Raw genomic sequence first — 18,977 nt, 5'->3', positions numbered from 1 at the left:
GGTCTGATGAAACCAAGATTGAACTCTTTGGTCTGAATGCCAAGAGTCACGTCTGGAGGAAACCTGGCACCATCCCTACAGTAAAGCATGGTGGTGGCAGCATCATGCTGTGGGACTGGGAGACAAGACAGGATCGAGGCATAGATAAACAGAACAAAGTACATAGAGATCCTTGATGAAAACCTCATCCAGAGCACTCTGGCGAAAGTTCACCTCCCAACAGGACAATGATCCTAAGCACACAGCCAAGAGAAAATAGGCTATACATAGTTTTATATTTTAATAAATACTGTTTTCTTGGTTTAGTTTTTCCCTGTCCCCGATTTTTATAGAAAATCTACAAATATTAAAATAGTCCACAACAATGCTTAAACCATACCAGGAGACTACTTTGGACATCTGGGAACAATCCCCAAAAATTATTGGAGGGTGTAGTTGCCCTATAATTCAATTGCGCCTAGCAAGTGTGTTGGCTAACAGCATTGTGATTGGCTAGCAGTGTTTTTGTACTGTACAATGTAGGCTACATGTGATAGCAGAGTTCGCAAAACAAACGCCCCGCAATTGATACAAATCAGTATGATATCATTCTGCCAGGTTGGCCTACTTTGCAGTCAACATTTAATTGGGAAGTTTTTGGGAAAAGCCTTTAGAAATGCTAATTCAAACAGTCCATGATTACTGAATTACAAAGATTAAACCATGACTTGAAACCAACTTTTTGAATACTTGGTTTGCATACCCATTGTTTGAATAAATCGTTAAAAAAAATAGGTGTCACACTGTCAGGTCAAAGGGTCGCAAATGCAAGTGGTCACAATTTCAAACCCTTGCATAACGCACAGTCTAATTTTTGAGTTTGCACAATGTCACCGAAAAGAATGGAGGCGTGCTTAATTAGCCACCTGTATTTGTATGTTTCTGATTTCAATGCTTGACACATGTAACATGAAATACCTCCCAAATTAAATGTTTAAGTGTTACTGAAGTTTCTACCTTGTAAAACGACAGGGGAAATTCTCAATTGAATTTCGTGCTCGTTTTATTATTATGTGTTTTATTATTATGTGTAACATGATTTACATCATTCAAGTCACAAGTGTGTCCCAAAGTTGATGGGTTTGTTAAATCCACTGTATTGAGAAAGAGGGTAAGTACGTGGTGATCCTTTCCCCTCTATAGTAGCATCCAGCTTAAGCCAGGCCCATCTCCAGCTCCACTTGATCCCTGAATCCACTTTAACAAGCAATACCTCATTTTCACCTAATTCTCTCATTCTGAAAATTAACCACATACTGTAGAGGGAAAACATTAGTTCAGAGATAGTAGTTAGTTAACATTTCACAAATTGCCAGGGTCATAACTTGCGGAACGGCATGGAGTCGTATAGCAGTTAATACTATAGCGAGTTGGTTAGGTTACTAACGTTAGCTCATTTGATATTGTAATGTTAGCTGTCTGACTTTATTTGCCAGCTCATTTTCACACCATAAACTCAATTATTTTATCAGTTAAGTTGGCTAATGTTGCTCAACATTTCTCTGGCTAGCTAGCTAACGGAGAACTCGATCCAGCTAGCAAGATACTTAACAATGCCAACAATACTTGGTTCCACCACACTTTCTCCCTCACGTCAAGCTTTCCAAATGCCAGTTGTTTTTCAAGTTACAGCTCATGAAGTACGCTTCATCACCATATCACCCCCGTCTCGGTGGTAAGGCTTCTCACCTACCTCTTTGTTATCGTTCAGGGGACACGCTGCTATAACTGGCAAACTGCCTTTCCACTCTCCTCTGTCTTTCCTAGAGTGCGTGCTGATGCTGTAACTAGCAAATTGGTTGTCTCTTCAGTTGCATGTTACCTTCTGTTGTTATGTGAATGATTGGCTGAGCCTTGGATAAACGCGCATCACTCGTTCGCTTACAGTCAGCAGTGATCCAAAGCCTCCCCCCAAACTTCCCTCATCAGATTTACACGAATCACGTAGGCGACCTATTTTGGTTTCAAAACACGAAATTTCGCAGAAAGGTAACTAGTTTGCATCCCTGTGATTGTCCTTGAGTGGCCCAGCCAGAGCCCAGACTTGAACATCTCTGGAGAGACCTATAAATAGCTGTGCAGCAACACTCATCCAATCTGTCAGAGCTTGAGAGGATCTGCAGAGAAGAATGGGAAAAACTCCCCAAATACAGGTGTACCAAGCTTGTAGCGTCATACCCAAGACAAGGATATAAATCACTGCCAAAAGTACTTAAATTACAAACAAATTATTGAGTAAAGGGTCTGAATACTTATGTAAATGTGATGTTAGCAAAAGTGAAAACCTTTTTGCTTTGTCATTATGGGGTAGTGTGTGTAGATTGACAAGCGGAGAAAACCCCCCGATTTAATCAATGTTAGAATAAGGCTGTATCTAACAAAATGTGAAAAAAGTCTGTCTGAATATTGTCCGAAGGTACTGTGTGTGTGTGTGTGTGTGTGTGTGTGTGTGTGTGTATATATATATATATATATTATATAAACTCAACAAAAAAATAAATGTCCTCTCACTGTCAACTGAGTTGATTTTCAGCAAACTTAACATGTGTAAATATTTGTATGTACATAAGATTCAACAACAGACATAAACTGGACACGTTCCACAGACATGTGACTAACAAATGGAATAATCAAAATCGAAAGTAACAGTCAATACAGCTGGTGGCCACACCAGATACTAAGTACTGCAGTGCATCTCCTCATGGACTGCACCAGATTTGCCAGTTCTTGCTGTGAGATGTTACCGCACTCCTCCACCAAGGCACCTGCAAGTTCCCAGACATTTCTGGGGGGGGGGGGAATGGCCCTAGCCCTCCGATCCAACAGGTCCCAGACGTGCTCAAAGGGATTGAGATCCAGGCTCTTCGCCGGTCATGGCAGAACACTGACATTCCTGTCTGGCAGGAAATCAGCCATACTGCTCGTTTTGTGCGTGGTGGCATTGTCATGCTGGAGGGTCATGTCAGGATGAGCCTGCAGGAAGGGTACCACATGAGGGAGGAGGAGGTCTTCCCTGTAATGCACAGCGTTGAGATTGCCTGCAATGACAACAAGCTCAGTCCGATGATGCTGTGACACACCACCCCAGACCATGACGGACCCTCCACCTCCAAATCGATCCAGGCCTCGGTGTAATGCTCATTCCTTCAACGATAAATGCAACGCCGACCATCAGCCCTGGTGAGACAAACTACGACTCGTCAGTGAAGAGCACTTTTTGCCAGTCCAGTCTGGTCCAGCGACGGTGGGTTTGTGTGCATTGGCGACATTGTTGCCGGGGATGTCTGGTGAGGACCTGCCTTACAACAGGCCTACAATCCCTCAGTCCAGCCTCTCTCAGCCTATTGCAGACAGTCTGAGCACTGATGGAAAGACTGTGCGTTCCTGTTGTTGTTGCCATCCTGTACCTGTCCAGCAGGTGTGATGTTCGGCTGTACCGATCCTATGCAGGTGTTGTTACACGTGGTCTGCCACTGCGAGAGCTATCAGCTGTCCGTCCTGTCTCCCATAGCTCTGTTTTAGGCGTCTCACAGTACAGACATTGTAATTTATTGCCCTGGCCACATCTGCAGTCCTCATGCCTCCTTGCAGCATGCCTAAGGCACGTTCACGCAGATGAGCAGGGACCCTGGGCATCTTTCTTTTGGTGTATTTCAGAGTCAATAGAAAAGCCTCTTTAGTGTCCTAAGTTTTCATAATTGTGATCTTAATTGCCTACCGTCTGTAAGCCGTTAGTGTCTTATTAACGACCGTTCCACAGGTGCATGTTCATTAATTGTTTATGGTTCATTGAACAAGCATGGGAAACAGTGTTTAAACCCTTTACAATGAAGATCTGTGAAGGTATTTGGATTTTTCCAAATGTCTTTTTTGCTGAGTTTATATACATATAAAAATATAAATGCAACATGGAAAGTGTTAGTCCCATGTTTCATGAGCTGAAATAAAAGTTCAGACATTTTCCAAAAGCACAAAAATATTATTTCTCTAAAATGTTGTGCACACATTTGTTAATCTCCCTGTTAGTGAGCATTTATCCTTTGCCAAGATTTCTAGTTTTAATTTATCCGTTATTTTACCAGTTAAGTTGACTGAGAACACGTTCTCATTTGCAGCAACGACCTGGGGAATAGTTACAGGGGAGAGGAGGGGGATTAATGAGCCAATTGTAAACTGGGGATTATTAGGTGACCATGATGGTTTGAGGGCCAGATTGGGTATTTAGCCAGGACACCGGGGTTAACACCCCTACTCTTACGATAAGTGCCATGGGATCTTTAGTGACCTCAGAGAGTCAGGACACCCGTTTACCATCCCATCCGAAAGACGGCACCCTACACAGGGCAGTGTCCCCAATCACTGCCCCGGGGCATTGGGAGATCTTTTTTTTTAGACCAGAGGAAAGAGTGCCTCCTACTGGCCCTCCAACACCACTTCCAGCAGCATCTGGTCTCCCATCCAGGAACTGACCAGGACCAACCCTGCTTAGCATCAGAAGCAAGCCAGCAGTGGTATTCAGGGTGGTATGCTGATAATCCATCCACCTGACAGGTGTAGCATATCAAGAAGCTGATTAAACAGCATGATCCTTACACAGGTGCACCTGGTGCTGGGGACAATAAAAGGCCACTAAAATGTGTAGCTTTGTCACACAACACAATGCCACAGATGTCTCAAGTTTTGAGGGAGCGTGCAACTGGCATGCTGACTGCAGGAATGTCCACCAGAGCTGTTGTCAGAGAATGTAATGTTAATTTCTCTACCATAAGAGAAATTGGCAGTACGTCCAACCGGCCTCACAACTGCAGACCACGTGTAACCATGCCAGCCCAGGACCTCCACATCAGACTTCTTCACCTGCGCGATCGTCTGATACCAGCCACCCGGACAGCTGATGAAACTGAGGATTATTTCAGTCTGTAATAAAGCCCTTTTGTAGGGAAAAACTCATTCTGATTGTCTGGGCCTGGCTCACCAGTGGGTGGATTGGCTGCACCTCACCAATGGCTGCAACACTGCCCAATCGTGTGAAATCCATAGATTAGGGACTAATAAATTTACTTCAATTGACTGATGTCTATAAGAACTGTAACTCAGTAAAATCGTTGAAATTGTCACGTTTATACTTTTGTTCAGTATATGTGTGTGTCTTTTGCAGCAATTTTGTAAACAGACCTTGTAGTGTCTGTCATTTCCTCCTCTCCCTCGCTGTCCTTCTGCTCATTGTCTTGTCCAGCAGGTATTCCAACAAACGATTTCTGATGGTCATCAAAGGGGGTAGTGTTAGAGAGGGGAAGAACAATTTTGTAAAAACAAGGGGAAAGAATAAAGAGATGTAGAGATTTGTAAAGAATAAAGAGACTACAGTTTAAATCTCAGCTGACCTTGCCATGTCTGGCTCCATCAATGGTCATGTCCTTCTCCCCAGGTACTCGATTTTTGCGCTGGGGTGCTTTCGTGGACTCCTTTGACTCCTCAAGTTGACTAACTGTCTCCTTATCCTGGGATATGGTTTTTGTCTGAGGTTTCTCAGGCTAAAGGATAGAGAATATCATACATTTGAGCAGGTCAAGTCACAGTTCTAAGCATACATCCCTTATTTAACCAACATATGGTTTAGAGGTCAACCGATTAATCTGAATGGCCGATTAATTAAGGGCCGGTTTCAAGTTTTCATAACAATCGGAAATTGGTATTTTTGAGCGCCGATTTTGCAGATTTTTTTTTATACCTTTATTTAACTAGGCAAGTCAGTTAAGAACACATTCTTATTTTCAATGACTGCCTAGGAACGGTGGGTTAACTGCCTTGTTCAGGGGCAGAACGACAGATTTTCACCTTGTCAGCTCGGGGAACCAATCTTGCAACCTTACAGTTAACTCGTCCAACGCTATAACCACCTGCCTCTCGTTGCACTCCACAAGGAGACTGCCTGTTACGCGAATGCAGTAGAAGCCAAGGTAAGTTGCTAGCTAGCATTAAACTTATCTTATAAAAAACAATCATAATCACTAGTTATAACTACACATGGTTGATGATATTACGAGTTTATCTAGCGTGTCCTGCGTTGCATATAATCGATGCAACGCTGGGGGATGATTTAACAAAAGCGCATTTGTGGGAAAAAAAGCACAATCGTTGGACGACTGTACCTAACCATAAACACCAATGCCTTTCTTAAAATCAATACACAGAAGTATATATTTTTAAACCTGCATATTTAGCTAAAAGAAATCCAGGTTAGCAGGCAATATTAACCAGGTGAAAGTGTGTCACTTCTCTTGCGTTCATTGCATGCAGAGTCCGGGTATATGCAACATATAAATAAATATAAAATACTTGGGCAGTATTTTTGCCAGAATTTTACGGAATTTGCCAGAATTTTACGTAATTATGACATAACATTGCACAACCTTCAATGTAACAGCAATATTTAGACTTAGGGATGCCACCCGTTAGATAAAATACCGAACAGTTCCGTATTTCACTGAAATAATAAACGTTTTGTTTTCGAAATGATAGTTTCCGGATTCGACCATATTAATGACCAAAGGCTCGTATTTCTGTGTGTTATCATGTTATAATTAAGTCTATGATTTGATAGAGCAGTCTGACTGAGCAATGGTAGGCAGCAGTAGGCTCATAAGCATTCATTCGAACAGCACTTTAGTGCATTTTGCCAGCAGCTCTTCGCAAGCACAGCGGTGTTTATGACTTCAAGCCTATCAGCCTAATGGCTGGTGTAACCGATGTGAAATGGCTAGCTAGTTAGCGGGGTGTGTGCTAATAGCGTTTCAAACGTCACTCGCTCCGAGACTTGGAGTAGTTATTCCCCCCGCGGCTTTTGTGGAGCGATGGATAACGCTGCTTCGAGTGTGGCTGTTGTTGATGTGTGTGTTCCTGGTTCGAGCCCAGGTAGGTGCGAGGAGAGGGACGGAAGCTATACTGTTACACTGGCAATACTATAGTGCCTATAAGAACGTCCACTAGTCAAAGGTATATGAAATACAAATGGTATAGAGAGAAATAGTCCTATAAATACGATATTAACTACAACCTAAAACCTCTTACCTTGGAATATTGAAGTCTCATGTTAAAAGGAACCACCAACTTTCATATGTTCTCATGTTCTGAGCAAGGAACTCAAACGTTACCTTTTTTACATGGCACATATTGCACATTTACTTCTCCAACACATAGTTTTTGAATTATTTAAACCAAATTGAACATGTTTCATTATTTATATTTGAAGCTATATTGGTTTGTATTGATCTATTATATTAAGTTAAAATAAGTGTTAATTCAGTATTGTTGTCATTGTCATTATTACAATTTTCATTTATTTTTTATTTTTTTGTATTTTTAAAAACCGGCAGATTTATTTTTTATTTTTTAGTATTTTTAAAAACCGTCTGATGAATCGCTATCGGCTTTTTTTGGTCCTCCAATAATCGGTATCGGCGTTGAAAAATCATAATCGGTCGACCTCTAATATGGTTACAATAAACATTGTGAGTTTGTGTTTTGGCATCATTGTCTCCTTAAGTGGTCTCTGCTTGTCTACTAGGCTATTAAGTAAAAATGACAGTACATGACAACAGACTTAATAATCACGTAGTTTTATCACCACCATTGTGTGATATAGAAGTAGACCTAAAGAGATTCCAGCAAGAGGAATCTATACCAAGCTATACCATGTACTTTATGACAACATACAGTACCAGTCAAAAGTTTGGACCCACCTACTCATTCAAGGGTTTTTCTTGATTTTAACTATTTTCTACATTGTAGAATAATACTGAAGACATCATATAGTAACCAAAAAAAAGTGTTAAATATTTGAGATTTTTCAAAGTAGCCACCTGCTATCCTTTATATTATCCTAATAACTACAACCTTTCAATTTTTTTATTAATTTGATGCCAATAAATGTATTTGTTTTGTTCCTTTAATATATTTGCTGTGTAGTGTTACTAATCTTAAGAGAAACAATGTCGTTTATTTTTCTTTGCATACTGAAATGCCTCGATGACAGCTTTGCACAATCTTGGCATTCTCTCAACCAGCTTCATGAGGTGGAATGCATTTCAATTAACAGGTGAGCCTTGGTAAAAGTTAATTTGTGGAATTTCTTTCTTCTTTAATGTGTTTGAGCCAATCAGTTGTGCTGTGACCAGGTAGGGGGGTATACAGAAGATAGCCCTATTTGGTAAAATACCAAGTCCATATTATGGCAAGAACAGTTAAAATATGCAAAGAGAAACAACAGTCCATCATTACTTGTTATTGTTTACTGCATGTGTAACTCTATGTTGCTGTCTGTTCACACTGCTATGCTTTATCTTGGCCAGGTCGCAGTTGTAAATGAGAACTTGTTCTCAACTAGCCTACCTGGTTAAATAAAGGTGAAATAAATCAAAAATAAGATCAGTCAATGTGGAACATTTCAAGAACTTTGAAAGTTTCTTCAAGTGCAGTCGCAAAAACCATCGGGTGCTATGATGAAACTGGCTCTCATAAGGACCGCCACAGGAAAGGGAGACCCAGAGTTACCTCTGCTGCAGAGGATAAGTTCATTAGAGTTAACAGCCTCAGAAATCAACAATTAACTGCACCTCAGAAATTGCAGCCAAAATAAATGCAAAGTAAAAAGACACATCAACTGTTCAGAGGAGACTGTGTGAATCGGGCCTTCATGGTCGAATTGCTGCAAAGCAACCACTACTAAAGGACACCAATAAGAAGAAGAGACTTACTTGGGCCAAATAACACAAGCAATGGACTTTAGACCTGTGGAAATTTGTCCCAATTTCTACATGATTTCATATGTGTTATTTCATAGTTTTGATGTCTTCAGTATTATTTCACAACGTGGAAAATAGGAAAAATAAGGGAAAACTCTTGAGTAGGTGTGCCCAAACTTTTGACCCGTACTGTATTTTCACACTGAAATATCACTTTTCCTCCATCTTTCACAACTTCAGAAAAACATGTAATTCATAAATCAGAAACCGTTCTGGTAAACATCTTGAACATTTGGACAAGGTTCCCTTGAAACATTAATGAAATAACGTCTTCAGATCTCCAATGTACCATTGATTGCCACTGCTTGGGTGGTCCTGTCAAACCTAGGCCCTGACAGAATAAAAAACAAAAACAACCAAAAGAGAAACCTAAAAAGAAAATCCAAGTACTACATGGTTAATGAACATTACATTCCCATATTGCTGTTTGGGTTTGATCATTGTTATTCCACTGACTGAGTGAAAGAACACCTATAGACCACTCACCTTTCTACCACTGGGAGTGGTGCGAGTTTTGCCCTGCGAAGACGAAGATGAACCAGACGAGCGTGAGGAGGATGACCCAGAGTCAGAATCTGAGGAGTCACTAGATGAGGAAGCTCGTCTTCCCCGCTTCTCTTGTTTCTTTTGACTTCTCTCCCTTCCCCGGTCTACATTGCCCTCTTCCAGTGGAGGTGAGGGAGGTATCACAGATTCAGCTGGACCCGAGGGGACGTTTCCTGCATCCACCCGTTTAGCACCTCTGGCTATCTCTCCCACTTCCTGTTTGTTTGTCTCCTTATCTGCTAAGACATGCTCCTCTGATACAAGCTCCTCAGCCTTTTCTTCTTCAGGACTCTTGCCTAGTGTGGCAATCACTGGGGTCTCTGGCCCTGTCGTGTCTGACGTGTCTGCTGCAGTTGGTCCAGAAACAAGGAACCCCTGTCTTGCAGGCATCTGTGATGCTGCCTGTCCAGAAGAAAGCTTGGACCCCTGCAGAGTACTTTCCTGCTCTTGTTCCCCAGGTTTTCTTGGGGACTGGAGAGCGGAGGCCTGAGTATGGGGGCTGTCAGAGAATGTACGGGGCCTCTTGATGACCAGGGATGCAGAGCAAGATGGGGACAGAACTGGGGGGTCTCTCAAGAAACGGAACTTCTTGAAGGAGGACTGGGGTGACAGAGGCGTTGCTATAGTTGGTGACAGGGGCGTACCAGATTCAACTGGCTGGTTGTCTCTCGATGCTGTTTGGGGTAGGGATGGCATGTGGGGCTCCCCACCCTCCTCTGTTGCCGCCATTCTACCTGCTCCTGTGGAAAGGGGAGGAGTGGGCAGGGGGGTAAGACCAATCTCACGACCACGTTTCCATGGGGGAAGATGACTCTCCCTCTCAGCCACCATAGCCCTTTCCTTATCTTGTTCGAAAACACTCTCCCTCTCTTCTTTTTCTCTCTGCAGGGCCTTCTGTTCTAAAGCCCTCTCCTTCTCCTCTCTCTCACGTTCCAAAGCTTTTCCCCTCTCCACTCTTTCTTTCTCCCTTTCAATTCTTTCTTGGTGCAAAGCCCTTGCCTTCTCCTCCCTATCTTTCTCCCTCTCCTCCAGTTCCCGCTCTAAAGCTTTCTGCCTCTCTAGCTCCAAAGCTTTCTCCTTCTCAACTCGCTCTTGCTCCAGCGCTTTCTGCCTCTCGAGCTCCAGCGCTTTCTGCCTCTCGAGCTCCAGCGCTTTCTGCCTCTCGAGCTCCAGCGCTTTCTGCCTCTCGAGCTCCAGCGCTTTCTGCCTCTCGAGCTCCAGCGCTTTCTGCCTCTCAGCAGCTTTCTGCCTCTCGAGCTCCAGCGCTTTCTGCCTCTCGAGCTCCAGCTGCTCGAGCTCCAGCGCCTCTCGAGCTCCAGCGCTTTCTGCCTCTCGAGCTCCAGCGCTTTCTGCCTCTCGAGCTCCAGCGCTTTCTGCCTCTCGAGCTCCAGCGCTTTCTGCCTCTCGAGCTCCAGCGCTTTCTGCCTCTCGAGCTCCAGCGCTTTCTGCCTCTCGAGCTCCAGCGCTGTCTGCCTCTCGAGCTCCAGCGCTTTCTGCCTCTCGAGCTCCAGCGCTTTCTGCCTCTCGAGCTCCAGCGCTTTCTGCCTCTCGAGCTCCAGCGCTGTCTGCCTCTCGAGCTCCAGCGCTGTCTGCCTCTCGAGCTCCAGCGCTTCCTGCCTCTCGAGCTCCAGCGCTTCCTGCCTCTCGAGCTCCAGCGCTTCCTGCCTCTCGAGCTCCAGCGCTTCCTGCCTCTCGAGCTCCAGCGCTTCCTGCCTCTCGAGCTCCAGCGCTTCCTGCCTCTCGAGCTCCAGCGCTTCCTGCCTCTCGAGCTCCAGCGCTTCCTGCCTCTCGAGCTCCAGCGCTTTCTGCCTCTCGAGCTCCAGCGCTTTCTGCCTCTCGAGCTCCAGCGCTTTCTGCCTCTCGAGCTCCAGCGCTTTCTGCCTCTCGAGCTCCAGCGCTTTCTGCCTCTCTAGCTCCAGCGCTTCCTGCCTCTCTAGCTCCAGCGCTTCCTGCCTCTCTAGCTCCAGAGCTTTCTCCTTCTCAACTCGCTCTTGCTCCAAAGCATTTTCCCTCTCTATACGCTCCATCTCCAATGCTTTCTCCCTCTCCAACTGTTCTCGCTCCAAGGCTCTCTCTCTTTCCTGTCTCTCTCGCTCCAAGGCTTTCTCCATCTCCACCCTTTCTTGCTCCAACGCTCTCGCTGTCTCCACCCTTTCTTGTTCAAGAACTTGCTCCCGCTCAAGAGCCCTTTCCCTCTCCTCCCGCTCAAAAGCTTTAGCTCTTTCCATCTCCTCTCTCTCTTGCTGCAAAGCTTGCTCTCGTTCCATGGCTCTCTGCCTTTCTAACTCCACAGCCTTCTCAAGCTCAAGGGCCCTCTCTCTTGCCACAGACTTCTCTCTCTCTTCTTCCAAAGCTTTCTCTCTTTCCTCCCGCTCTTGTTCAAGAGCTTGTGCCCTCTCTCGCTCTAAAGCTCTTGCCCTCTCCTTCCTTTCTGCCTCCAAGGCTTTCTCCCTCTCTCGCTCCAAAGCCCTTTCCCTCTCCTTCCTTTCAGCGTCCAAGGCTTTCTCCCTCTCCTCCCTCTCTCGCTCCAAAGCTCTTTCCCTCTCTTGCTCAAATATTCTCTGTCTTTCCAGCTCCACGGCTCTAAGTCTCTCTTGCTCAAGGGCCTTTTCTCTTTCGCTCTCTGCCTGCAGCTCCCTTTCCTTGTTTTCTTGTTGCCATGCAGAATCTCTCTCTTCCATTATAGTGGGCCTAAGGACACTCACAGGAACTTGACTGTGGGATAGATGGCCTCCAAGGACACCCTGGTTGGTAACTGGAACCAGACTGGGGAAGGGCAAACTGGCTGCAGCATTGGCTGTGTGGGTGATGGCAGACACTGTGCCCTCTTGAGGACCTCTACCAGGAAATATTGTTGCAGTTGCAGCATTGTTGTCCTGCCTTTCTGCCTCCCCACGTCCATGCCACCCAACTCCAGAGAAGGCGCCTTCTGATGCCATCTTGCGTGCCAGCAGGGTCAGTGGGCCAGGCTTGCGCTCTGCGTTGCTTTGTGGTTCTGGACTGCTACTACGACTGCCACTGCTAGAGGAGCCAGAGCTGGAGGTACTGGAAGTACGCTGCCTAGCCGGGAGCTCACCTGGACTAGGGGGGCTTTGTTTAGGGGTATCAGGCAGTGGGAATGATAACTCTGGGGGAGGGGACGGGGGGGAGGGGTAGGCTGTCGAAGCTGCGGAGACAACAGGGGGGGGATGTGCTGTGGGGGTTGGCGGGATCCTTCAGACCTCTCTCTTGCTAGCTGGCCTCTTGGTGGCTCTCCTAGATTCCTCCTCCTGGCACCGCTATCCCAGTCCTCATCCTCGCCATCCTCGTCACCTCCGTCGCTGTCATCATCGCTATCTGCTGGGACTTGGCTAGAGGTTTGGACTCTCTCCGGTCGCTGCTCACCATCAGCTACACACACAGACAGAGAAGCAACGGCAGCAGGGGCAGAGGTAGGAGAGGTAGAGGCAAGTGGACCAGGCACATGGCCGTCTTTGGCCCTGTGTCCCTCTCCCTCGCTTGCGGGGCCTGCTAGTCCCTCTCCCTCGGAGGGGCCAAGTGGCTTGTGCTGGTCAACCAAAACAGGTACGTCATCCTGATGAGGACGGAAAGCGAGATGTGATTGAGTTTGTTGCAGGACTATACCAGAGTTCCTCCCATACATGCAGTTGTTCAGGCATACATTAAACTGCATGCAAGATTGTGTTAATCATGAAAGATGTGTCAAACATGCAAGTTGCACAACAGGGGTGTATATTCATTACACAGATTCTGTTTACAAAAGGAATGAAAACAGGGAGGGACCTAGCTGAATTTGCCCATTAGACACTCTTGTTTTAGTTACAAAATGGAATGCAAAGGGAAAAATTATTACGCCCCTGCAGATTCTTAAAAACAGAAAGAATACAGCGATTAGTCTGCAACTAACCTGGTCTGGGGCAGCACAGGCAGAGCTGTTATTGCCCTGTGTGTGGTCCTCTTGGTCGGTATCTGGAAAAACATAGTAGTGAAATGTAATGAGACAAAGTACCCTGAGCAGGAGATGAGTAGCTGACCCGATTTGATTTATAAAGGAACCGCGCTCAGTACAGGCATAGAACTGACATGTAAACTACTCAGGCTTAAACCCCAAGCCAATACGTAAACGTGAGGAAGTAAACTGCCAACTTACCATCATCTTCGACTGCTTCCCGGGCCTCTTTCTCAAGACGCTGCCTCAAGAGCTCCTGCTGTTTTGCCAGATACTGCTTAATGAAGCTATTCTGGCTCATCTCTTCACCAATCTGAAATAATCAGACAGACCATAAGACTAACATCCTTGCCCATATCCATCATATTGAAGAAGTAATTAGAGAAACTGACAAATATCTACACAAGGAGCTGATTGAATTGTTATGGTTCATGCAACTTCTTCATACAGTAACTCTCACCTGGGAGTTTGGCTGCAGTCCTATGTGATGGTGTGAGGTTCTCTGGAGGTTCTCCAGCATGAGAGCCTGTCACAAACATAATACATGATCACACACACACACAACACACAAAACAGTAAACAGACTTTCACACAATAAATTATTAATTGTTGTATGTTGCATCTGATAATCATGTTAAGCTAGTTACATGATGGGCTCATTAGAAAACATTCACACCAAGAGGGCTTTAACAAAACAAATTCAATAGCAAATATTCGTAGTAGCAGAAGCATATACCTCTCGTTACCTCTTTCCCTACTGTATTTATTTTATTTTATTTATTTTGCTCCTTTGCACCCCATTATTTGAATTTCTACTTTGCACATTCTTCCTCTGCAAATCTACCATTCCAGTGTTTTACTTGCTATATTGTATTTACTTTGCCACCATGGCCCTTTTTTTTTTGCCTTTACCTCCCTTATCTCACCTCATTTGCTCACATCGTATATAGACTTGTTTATACTGTATTATTAACTGTATGTTTGTTTTACTCCACGTGTAACTCTGTGTTGTTGTATGTGCTTTAACTTGGCCAGGTCGCAATTGTAAATGAGAACTTGTTCTCAACTTGCCTACCTGGTTAAATAAAGGTGAAATAAATAAAAAAAATACTGTCCGATATCGACTAAATACAAATAATTGTATTTTCAACTGAGAGGTAGCTAGTTAGCGAGATTGTCGCTTTCAAGTGTAGTTTAATCAATGGTTGCTAGCTAACGTTAGCTGTTTGCATTTCAAGCTGCTTGCAATTCACTTGGATTGCTAACATTACATCTTCTAATTATACAAAGAAGGAATAATTCCCCGAAGATCCGGGCCCCCAAAACGTTTAGATTACTTTTATTAATCCATTAATTCCTTCATTCATTATTTTGTTTACTACGCCTCCCAAAGCTTGCTAGCTTCAAGTACAGTAGATAGCAAGCTACTTTACAGGCGCGTCCACGTTGTATAACCTCCCCCCAACTCGTGCACACCAACAAAGCGCGGACCGTGCAGCCGCAGACGACAAAACTACCAGTAGCTAGCAGCTAACGTTAGCTACCAGCCGTGTCTCGCATAAACAACAAACGTCCATTTAAACTTTGGTTAACAACTTATTCAACAAACAAGCCATTTCAAATGGTAGAACATAGCAAAGCTTCCAACGACGACAAAACATTATCAGAAAGTAAACAGCACACAGTAATTATTTTTATTTAATTTTTTAAAACTAGGCAAGCACTCCGGCCTGCAAGGCAAGCATCGGCCAGTCTCTAGCAACACCGAGGTTTAGCGACTGCAGGTTACAAACGACCTCAAATTCTTAACAAAACTCACCCCTTTGAGCCTCTTAATGAGAGCATTTTTCTGTCCGCTTTTAGGAAGCCCCCGCTCCTCCAAAGCAGCTTTCAAATCCGCCACCCGTAGAGATTGTAGCGGCCTCCCGTCCAGTGTAACGTCTTCGAGGTCCGCCATTTTCCCTTTCCTCACTAATTCGCTTCAGCAACGCCTTCCTTCAACCAACGTCTGAGTAGTCAAAGTGTAAATTGAATTTTATTATTACATATTGTTTGATTTTATTCATACATTCGATGGTGGAGTGCATACACGCTATTCACAATGAATTTGCATTAATAAGATACCTAAACATTATTTGGAAAATGTCATTTCCTAGATTATCATTTTATTTGTACCAACAGGAGGCACTCTTTCACGTGTCAAAATAATCTCTGTTGAATCATGTCAGAGTGCAAAATGTCTTGGTGCAGCATCAGCTGTAACAACAACTGTCATTGTTCTTTGACAAATCTTTAGCGGTCACGTCTTGCTCGACTGGGGGTGCTTTCCTAGGGGTGTCCTGGCCAGAGCCCTTTTGCCAGCCCTGTTCCTTATTAGGCTATAACACAACCATGTTTTTCCACATCTCTAAAGTCCCATGAATGAAATGGATGGTTGTGTAAAAATGTTTTACGGCAAAAGTGGTTAAATTGATACGTATTGTGACACACACCCTAAACTCAGACAGTGCACAATAATGCCTGGCTGTAGGTGGGGGTGGGCCAATCTCATGTAACCCGATATTGCTAAAATTTGGAATACAAGTAGACAATTGTCTGCCTACATACAAATCACATTTTATTGGTCATATGCGCCGATACAACAGGTGTAGACTTTACAGTGAAATGCTTACTTACGAGCCCATTTCCAACAATCTAGAGTTAAAAAGTAAGACAAATATTTGCTAAATATAAAAGGTCAGTGGTGGAAAAAGTACCCAATTGTCATACTTGAGTAAAAGTAAAGATACCTTCATAGAAAATAACTCAAGTAAAAGTGAAAGTCACCCATTTCTTTTTTTAAACTAGGCAAGTCAGTTAAGAAAAATTCTTATTTACAATGATGGCCTGCCCCAGCCAAACCCTCTCCTAACTTGGACGTGCCGGGCCAATTGTGCACCGCCCTAAAATACTACTTGAATAAAAGTCTAAAAGTATTTGGTTTTAAATATACTTAAGTATCAAAAGTAAAGTATAAATCATTTCAAATTCCTTATATAAAGCAAATCAGAAAGCATCATTTTATTTTTTTTATTTTTTTATTTACATATAGCCAGGGGCATGCTCCAACACTCAGACTTAATTTACAAATGACTCATGTGTTTAGTGAGTCTGCCACATCAGAGGTAGTAGGGATGACCAGGGATGTGCTCTTGATAAGTGTGTGAATAAGGCCATTTTCCTGTCCTGTAAGCATTCAAAATGTAACTAGTACTTTTGGGTGTCAGGTAAAATGTTTTAACGTAAAAAGTACCTAATTTTTTTTAGGAATGTAGTCAAAATAAAAACAAATTTTATTTGTCACATGCACCGAATACAACAAGTGTAGACTTTACCGTAAAATGCTTACTTACAAGCCCTTAACCAACAGTGCAGTTCAAGAAGAGTTAAGAAAACATTTACCAAGTAGACTAAAATAAAAAGTAATAATAAAAAGAAACACAATAAGAATAACAATAACGAGGCTATATACAAGGGTCACCAGTACAGAGTCAGTGTGCGGGGGTACATGTTAGTCAAGTTAATTTGTACACGAAGATGGGGGTGAAGTTCAACACCATGTGTGGACCCCAGGAAGAGTAGCTGCTGCTTTCGCAACAGCTAATGGAGATCCTAATAAAATACCAAATACTAACTGATTTAAATTCATTACCTGAATGTTCTATTTATAAATGTGAAACTTTTCTCCACATTGTCTGTGGCAATGCCCTTCACAAAGAAAGCTGGCCAGAGTACTGCGATTTACATTCCTCGCTGGCTGTGGGTTTTCCAGTAACTCTTGTGGATGTAGGACATTAAGCTAACTCTGGTCACCTACGAATCTGATCACTAACCTAAGGACTCTGGGACTAAACACCTCCCTCTGCAACTGGATCGTGGAATTCCTGACGGGCCTCCCCCAGGTGGCAACAACACGTCTGCGAGCTGATCCTTAACACTGGGGCCGCTCAGGGGACTGCATGGATAATAAACAGCGAGTAGCAGCAGTGTACAAAAGGGGAAGGTTAATGTCAATTGTCCGGCGGCGATTTTATGAATTGTTCAGCAGTCTTATGGCTTGGGGGTAGATGCTGTTGAGGAGCCTTTTGGTCCCAGACTTGGCGATTCGGTACCGCTTGCCGTGCTGTAGCAGAGAAAACAGTCTATAACTTGGGAGTCTGGAGTCTCTGACATTTTTATGGGTTTTCCTCTGACACCGCCTATTGTATATGTCCTGGATGGCAGAAAGCTTGGCCCAGTGATGTACTGGACCATTCGCACTACCCTCTGTAGCGCCTTGCGGTCAGATGCCGAGCAGTTGCCATACCAGGTGGTGATGCAACCGGTCAGGATGCTCTCAATGGTGCAGCTGTAGAACCTTTTGAGGATCTAGGGACCCATACCACTGTTGTGTCGTCAGCAAACTTAATGATGGTGTAGGAGTCGTGTTAGGTCACGTAGTCATAGGTGAACAGGGAATACAGGATGGAACTAAGTGCACACCCCTGAGAGGCCCCAGTGTTAAGGATCAGCGTGGCAGACGTGTTGTTGCCTACTCTTACCACCTGGGGGTGGTCGTCAGGAAGTCCAGGATCCAGTTGAAGAGGGAGGTGTTTAGTCCCAGAGTCCTTAGCTTAGTGATGAGATTCGTGGGCAATATGGTGTTGAGCGCTGAGCTGTAGTCAATGAACAGCATTCTCACATAGGTGTTTCTTTTGTCTAGGTGAGAAAGGGCAGTGTGGAGTGTGATTGAGAATCATTTTCACACCATTCATTTTTCCCATAAGGGATTTTAGAAACACTTCAAATAAGGGCTGTGTATTGTGTATGCTTACCCTGGCATGATGTTTTGAAAATCGTGTAAATCTCTCTGACTTTTATCAATATATTTGCCTGTATTTACCCCCCAAAAATGAAATGCTAATTAGCTGATAATGTGGCTATCATAAAGAACTACAAATGCCGTGATTTATCTGAACAAGACTGCCAAATCGAGGCAAAGATAAGAATCTCTGGATTAACTATCTGATGTTAGCTAAATTTAGTAATAGTAATAGTAGTAGTAATTAATAAATTGGCTACATTTCTTTAAATTGACAATTCTGTGAACTGTCTTCTGCAAGTTTTAAATTGACACAATACCTGTTAGCAAAGGTGTCAGCTCGAGATGACGTGCATGAGCTTGCAGGGATTTGTTGCCTTGCAACAAATTCTACTTTGATGCTAATTAGCATTTTCAAATCTAAAAGTAAATATGGATAAGGGCTGTGTATTGTGTATGCAATACACAAGTCATCCAGAGAGATTTACGTGGTTATCAAAACTTCACGCTTGGATAAGCCTACACAAAACACAGCCCTTTGAAATGTTTCTAAAAATCCCTATTGAAAAAATGAATGGTGGAAAACAACCACTATGTTTTATGGGTATTATGACACCTCCACTGTGGGGCTTTATAGACATTGAAATGTAAAATGGTTAGGGTATGGGTTTAGGGTAATAATGTCCCAGATCCCGGATAGCACTAACCATTACATTACCCATAAGAGTCATTGGACAAAGGCACCCAGTGGGCATACGACGTGATACAGACGTATTTTACTGGTTAAAATCTGGTGGGG

General features: G+C 43.8%; 1 protein-coding gene across 1 annotated transcript in view; it reads right to left on the bottom strand.

Moving 5' to 3' along the window:
- The window catches only part of acin1a (apoptotic chromatin condensation inducer 1a), a 33,237-nt gene extending 17,913 nt beyond the window's left edge, over positions 1-15,324 (bottom strand). The window contains 9 exon segments of the mRNA XM_042308175.1: positions 5,215-5,297; positions 5,424-5,573; positions 9,330-10,662; positions 10,695-12,535; positions 12,538-12,963; positions 13,297-13,358; positions 13,540-13,651; positions 13,799-13,864; positions 15,158-15,324. Of these exon segments, the coding sequence (XP_042164109.1) occupies positions 5,215-5,297; positions 5,424-5,573; positions 9,330-10,662; positions 10,695-12,535; positions 12,538-12,963; positions 13,297-13,358; positions 13,540-13,651; positions 13,799-13,864; positions 15,158-15,295 (4,211 nt within the window). The 5' untranslated portion in view covers positions 15,296-15,324.
- Positions 15,325-18,977: the final 3,653 nt, after the last annotated feature.

This window comes from Oncorhynchus tshawytscha, linkage group LG28 (assembly GCF_018296145.1).
Source record: "Oncorhynchus tshawytscha isolate Ot180627B linkage group LG28, Otsh_v2.0, whole genome shotgun sequence".
NCBI classification, from domain to species: domain Eukaryota; kingdom Metazoa; phylum Chordata; class Actinopteri; order Salmoniformes; family Salmonidae; genus Oncorhynchus; species Oncorhynchus tshawytscha.
The sequence above is the reverse complement of the archived record's forward strand: the minus strand, read 5'-3'. Positions and strand labels throughout refer to the sequence as shown.